The 6566-nt window shown below is 31.6% G+C and overlaps 1 protein-coding gene across 1 annotated transcript in view; it reads right to left on the bottom strand.

Moving 5' to 3' along the window:
* The window catches only part of Dhc93AB (Dynein heavy chain at 93AB), a 295262-nt gene extending 290090 nt beyond the window's left edge, over positions 1–5172 (bottom strand). Inside the window, exons 1-2 of the mRNA XM_072526597.1 lie at positions 5019–5172; positions 1803–1921 (exon numbers count right to left, since the gene is read on the bottom strand). Of these exons, the coding sequence (XP_072382698.1) occupies positions 1803–1921; positions 5019–5160 (261 nt within the window). The 5' untranslated portion in view covers positions 5161–5172. The remainder of the gene's footprint in view (positions 1–1802; positions 1922–5018) is intronic.
* Between the last annotated feature and the right edge of the window lie 1394 nt (positions 5173–6566).

Genomic DNA, 6566 nt, shown 5'->3' on the forward strand with positions numbered 1-6566 from the left:
TTTAATTATTATTCGTAGCAGGTTATAAGTGTCATTTCTCATTACGTGGCTTAGGTACGAGGTCTTTGTTTTATTAATTGTTGTTATAAGTTCTGTTCGATTCTTAATGTAATATGTCCATGATATTCTAATCATTTTGCGCTAAAGCCACGTTTCAAAGGATTCTAGCAGCCTCATGCTATTTAATTTTATTGGTCAAGCTTCACCCCCATACTGAAGAACTGACCAAACGTAGCAATTAAGAACTCTAATTCGGATGTCTAAGTTTAGTTTTTGGTTATAGATAGTTTACTTTAATTTATTGTACATATTCCTAGCCTGTTTTATTCGTATTTTTATTTTTATTTCTGGATCCTACTTATTATTTAGTATTAGTTCTAAATAAGTCTTAATTTACGAATTTGTTAAAATTGTGTGTTATTTAGATCAATGCGACAATTTTCATCGGTTTTGCTAATCACCATTACGTTAGTTTTTTAAAGATTTATTATCCCATTGCTTCACTTGCATTATTAACTTTGTCTAAAATATTTTGTAAGTCTTCCATGTTTTCTGCTATCAGAACGGTATCGTCTGCATACCTGATTTTGGTAATATATTTACCGTTTATTTTTTTTTTAATTTCGGTGCTATCTAGTGCTTGTTTGAATATTCATTCCGAGTACAAGTTAAAGAGCAATAAATACATGACACAGCCTGGTCGGACACTTTTGTATACGGACGCTTTTAGTATTGTGGTTGGAACATTTTAAAATTGCTTCTTGGTTCTAATAAAGGTTTTGAATTATGTGGAGATCTTTTCCGTCTAGCTTCATTTTCTGTAGTTTATTCCACAATTTTTCATGCTGGACTCTATCAAACGCCTTCTGGTAGGTTGATGAAACAGAGATATACTTTTTTCTGCTAATCGAGGAATTTTTAAATAAGTCGCAAACAACGCCTTTCTTGTTCCCAGTGCCTTTCAAAATCCGAACTCAGAGTCACTTATGTCTATTTCACATTTTTTATAAGTTCGATTCTATTAGCACTTTCTGTTTAGCACTTAGTAAAGCCATTGCTTTGGTATTATGCCACTTGCATATATGTTGTTAAAAAGATGTGTTAGTAGCTTTAGTTTTATGTTGGTATCATCTATTAGTTTTATTAGGTCACCATAGGGAGGTTAGGGTCTTCATAAAGAAACAACTCCATATCGGCTCCCTAGGTGCTCTACAGAGACCTTCGGCCAGTCAATCCAAAGTTTCCTCTGCGTTTCCATCTCAGTTTGTTGGGTTGGTTAATTTCTTACAAATAAAACTCAGTTTGGTGTTGAAAACGTTCTAGCAAAATAGTCTAAGGACAAATAGGTAGCAGATCTCCGTAAAGGAGGCCCCCAGGGTGTAGGAGACCCTACATGGCAGCCAAAGTAAGACTGGGCTTGACCACCCATGGCTTGGAAAATGCACCCTTTTTATACACTTTATTTCGTATCGATATGCGCATTTTCAAGTCCATAGGCCAATCGTAAATTAAATATGAGGTAGAAATGCGGGGCATTGGTCCACAGGCCAAGGTACGCGATGACAATTACATCTATTTCTATTTCGTCTGGTCTACAAGCTTTCCGCGAGTCACTACATTCACTAATTAGTAAATTGTATACATATAAATTCATTCAATTCATTTATTAACTGTTAAAAAGGAACTACAGAAATTTTGCTGCCTAGGAGCTATACAAAATATAATATTTAATTTTTAGAGGATACTTTAATGGGATAATAAATTTATAGTGATTAAACAACAAATAGAACTAAATTATTTACCTCGTCTACAAGTGATGCTAGCTGATCAATTATTTTAGGTGAAAGATCTCCTGGTATTACGGTTTCGGATGGCGTTATTTTACATACAGGAATCGGTGCCTTTTTGATGAAATAAACTCCTGTAACAAATAATTAAAGTTGTTATAATATCTCACAACTGTGATTTATACCCTAAATAGAGATGTACAAAAAGTTGATTACAGCGTCAACCCCATCGTCACAATTATTACTCCGTAAATGAACGTGAAATGCGGCGAAACTGTATAATTCTCAGTGTAACCATTGAATTGCATTAAAAATTTGGATTTATGTTCTACTTACCCTTTATTTCTCTTGGTTGCCGTTGGTTGCTTATTATTTTTTTTTCAATTTTTTTCTAAAAGGGGCGAGTACTACCCCTTTTAGAAAAAAATTGTATAACTGTAAATTAAAGATGGTAATTGATTCAAATCATCTTTTAATGAAGTGAGTGAATGTCAATTAACATTAAACAACATAATTTAAATAAGTGATGGGTTCGACCGTTACTTGATTAATTTCATGAAAATTCATTTTATATAACAATAAAACACTGAAAACTTTGTTTTCAAAACTTCCACAAAATTTATTATAAAATCTTATCACTTCAGCTGTTTCGGCAGAATACCTTTCTCAAGTGATTTATTTTTGGTATGTGTTTACACTTTATAGTCTTTAACGAAATAAGTTAAGGAGGGGAGAACTGTTTGTCTCAAGTTGTTCATTCAGAATTATGTCGGTGTTTTTTAATTTGTTAATTTTCATAGATTCTAAAAAGATAGCTTAAGGCCTTTATTTTGGATGTGAAGAATTTGAAATCGAAAACAGAACGCAGCAGGAAAAAAAAGCGGTAAACATTCTAAACTATCTACTATGGTCTAAAGATATTAGACAAGAAACGAAATTGACAATCTATCGAAACTTGGAAGAGCCTATTATGACTTATGGGGCAGAAGTTTGGAACTTCAGGAATGAAGATATTAGAAGGAGGACAAATAATGTATATTCCAGTGTAGACAGAATTGAAACGAGACAACTAGTGTGGTATGATCACGTGAAGCGAATAAATGAAGATAGATGGCAAAAGAAAGCTTTAAGTTACATACCACAACAAGGAAGAAGAAATGGAAGGCCTTCAGTTGCCTGGGAAGAAAATGTACGGCACATAATGAGAGATAGAGCCATCAAAGAAGACAAATGGATGGACAGAAAACGATGGCGGTCGAAATGCGAGAAGCGCCAGAGGCTGTAGGCGTTTAGACTAAAATTTTAAAAGAATCGATTTCATTTTTTACAAACAGAATCACAATACATATGTAAATTACAAAAACAATATTAGTCCTATTATTTTTGTAAACAAATGATCTATTGGTTTACACTTCCCTGTATTCAGGGGCAAACGTAAACTACTAACGTTTTCTAGATTATAGAATGCAATATAATAATCAGGGTAAGTGCAAATAAACCGTAAGTGTCTTCTAACAATTAAAAAATTACAATGCAATTTTAACGTGAGCTTTTTTGCTGTGATGAAGTTAATTGAGGCGGTCCTTAAAATTTCTCTAGATAAATCAAACTCGTAAATACGTTTATCGAAGATTTTATTGAATCAAAAGCTACTAACTACTAAATAATTATTACATAACATGAACAAATAACTTTAATTGAAAAAAAAACAAGCATAGAAAAAAACTTAACGAGAAATTATTCTAACAGTTCATAGGTATCAAAACCTACTGCAAACTTTAAACGATTATTCCTACCATCCCATCTACAGCCTAACCAACACAGTATATGATAGTTTTTTTATTGGTAATCATAACAAGCACCCAGTGTCCAGCCTTGATTGTTGAAATTTTTCTATTTATGGACTCCATGAAATCGTTCTCTTGTTCTTATAACTTAAGTTCGTTTTCAAGATCACTCACCGGAATCAAATATTTTATATGACTTTTCTTCTGATTCGACATTATTTGGCTTTTTTCTATTTTTGGATGTATTGACTAGTTTGATGTTTTCTTTTTTTAGTCTTTACAATTTGTTTTAATCTGGTTATTACCCCAACTGCCATAATTACTTCTGCTCCAAAACAGACATGAATTTCTGAAGCCGAACGAACTTTCTTGTGTATTTTGTGGTTCAACATCATTTTGTGTGCTGTTAACTAATACTGATGACTCAATTATTTCTTATATTTACCTGATGTGAACATTGTTTTGCGTATTTAGGTATCTTTGTTAAGCTTTTCGTTTTATCGTCAATTGTAGTTGAGGTACTGGTAGTTTGAATAGGAATGTTCACCGTGTCTGATTGATTGTCTTCGGTCAATTTGGTCATTGAACGGAATATACCAGTCTTTTTAAAACCATTTCGTATGATAGTGGGATCGGTTTCAGTCCATATGTTATGGCTTTTACTCTTTCTTTGCATAATTGCGAACCATTTTGAAGCACAGCAACAATGATCTGAAAATAAGTAAATTATTAGAAACAAATTGTACGGCCTAAAATTGTTTCTGATGATTTACCTTAAATACTTATTTAATATTATTAAACAGTACCTACTTCCTCAAACATATAACGTGTAGGTTTACGCTTTCCCCTATGCTACTGGTTACACTTTCCCACAAATTATTTCTGCAAGTGTAACCAACATGCTTATTTACTTCAAACAGTAAGTAATTTCAAATTTGATGCTAGAATTAACAACAAAAAATAAAATTGTACTACTTACCAAATTGTTACACTATAAAAAACAGAAATGACAAAGTAGAATTATACTACAATTTCACACCTCAAACTATGAACCTACTTTACAGCTATTAGGCAAGAACTAATTATGGTTAGCTTGAAAACTAGTAGTGACAATTAACATTTCAAACCACAGAAACAAAGCTGTTATAGTTCCACTACTGTACTATACTCACTTTAACTATTTTTCATGTTTTATTATTCTTTATCATTCTTCTATCATCAAAAAAAGTATAATAAATATAAACCGTAGCAAATTTTGTGTACTTATCAATATTAAATAAATAATAAATTTATCATGCTTAATCATTGTTTATCAATTTGTATCATTCATTACCATTTTTGTGATGTTTTATCAATTTTTGCATTCTTGAACATTCCATGAAATTACTAGATATTTAAGCATGGAAGATGAACAATATAATGAAAAAATGTAACGGTAACGTACCCTTGCTTTTTAGTTGAGCTAAAGGAAATCCATTTGCAGCTACAAGCTGTGCTGTTGGTGTCAATACAATGACCAGGAGTACTGGATGAGGTCTTTCTAAAAATTTTTTGACTACAGCTTTGTGATCTTCAGTATTCATCATTCGACTCCATTTTTCAGGCTTTAATTTTAATGTTTTTTGTACGTAACTACCTAAATATTCTAATCTATTGTCTATTTGAGGGGGTTGTGCTTCCATTTCTTGTTGTTATTTTTTACTTCGTTCTAGAATAAATATACAACATTAGATATAGGAGAAGCTGGTTTAAAATTTCATACTCGGATAAAATGATATATATCGACCTTCTTTCTACTTTCAGACAAAAAATATTTTTGGCCTCACCATTTCTCTTAATTTCATTTAGTGCAGTTCAAAAAATCTAAGTTTAGGAGAACTAATAAATTGTAAAAAAATAACAAACGTTTTCTAATAAAATGACATGCTTAATATATAAAATATTGTAGCGTTTTTAAATAAAACGAGCGGTTCGAATTTATATAAATATATTTATTTATAAGTTTACAGCACGATTATCTCTTATCAACTAAACTAACTCATAACATCGTTACGTATATATACCAAAAATATTATTCTAGAATAATCTAAAGTAGTCCCACCTCTAATTCACCTACGTGACGGATTGTTCTCTTTCGTATTCGATATCGCCGGAAACTTCTAGTCGCTTTCGAGATGCAACCGTTACACGGGCCACGCTGAAGGCATGTTCGTAACAATATCATTGCGTTATTTTAGGATAACTTAAATACCTTTATTATAAATTTTAAATATTATTATTAGAAGTGATACACAAAAATGGATAGATCAAGTTACCAAATCAGTGCAAAATTGTAGTCGCATTGAGTAGTTGCAGGCGAAATTGTCTTAGGGATAAGTATCCCAAGAAATATTAATCTCAAAAAACACTCAGGACACAAGATAAAAATAAAGAACAAATATTTAAAAAAGTTGTGAATCGTTATAAACACTTTCTGAACAAAGTGTGCGCTAAATAGTAGAATGTATTAATAAATTGGAAGCCTATATATTTGGTTTAAAAATGGTAGGGGCAGTCGGCTTTTGAGTTACCTGAAAGAATTAAGTTCTTCCACAGATTTAATGCAATTAAATAGTGATTGTCTGAAACTGACTGTTGGAATAAGAAGGCGAAACCCAAACATTTTACTTAGAAATCATCAACGGCTTGTGCACAGGTGTAATTTTAATAAACCGTTGTTTGTGTTTTGTAGCACTAGATGTATTACAGATATGAGGTTTATCTAATCACTACAAACATTGTTAAATATTTTGGAATTTAACCGTTTTTTATTAACTATAAATTAACTTAATATGTGTGTGTATTAAGTTTGAAAGTTAGAAGTCGAATGTCTTTTTTTGGTAAATGTTTTAAAATAGTCCCTACGAAGTCCCCTAATTCAGTATTGAGTATAAGACTTATACGATAGAGCCAAAGTTACTTGTTCTAATGAAAATTCGTTCTTGGAGGAAAA

Source organism: Diabrotica undecimpunctata, chromosome 3, assembly GCF_040954645.1.
Source record: "Diabrotica undecimpunctata isolate CICGRU chromosome 3, icDiaUnde3, whole genome shotgun sequence".
NCBI lineage: Eukaryota > Metazoa > Arthropoda > Insecta > Coleoptera > Chrysomelidae > Diabrotica > Diabrotica undecimpunctata.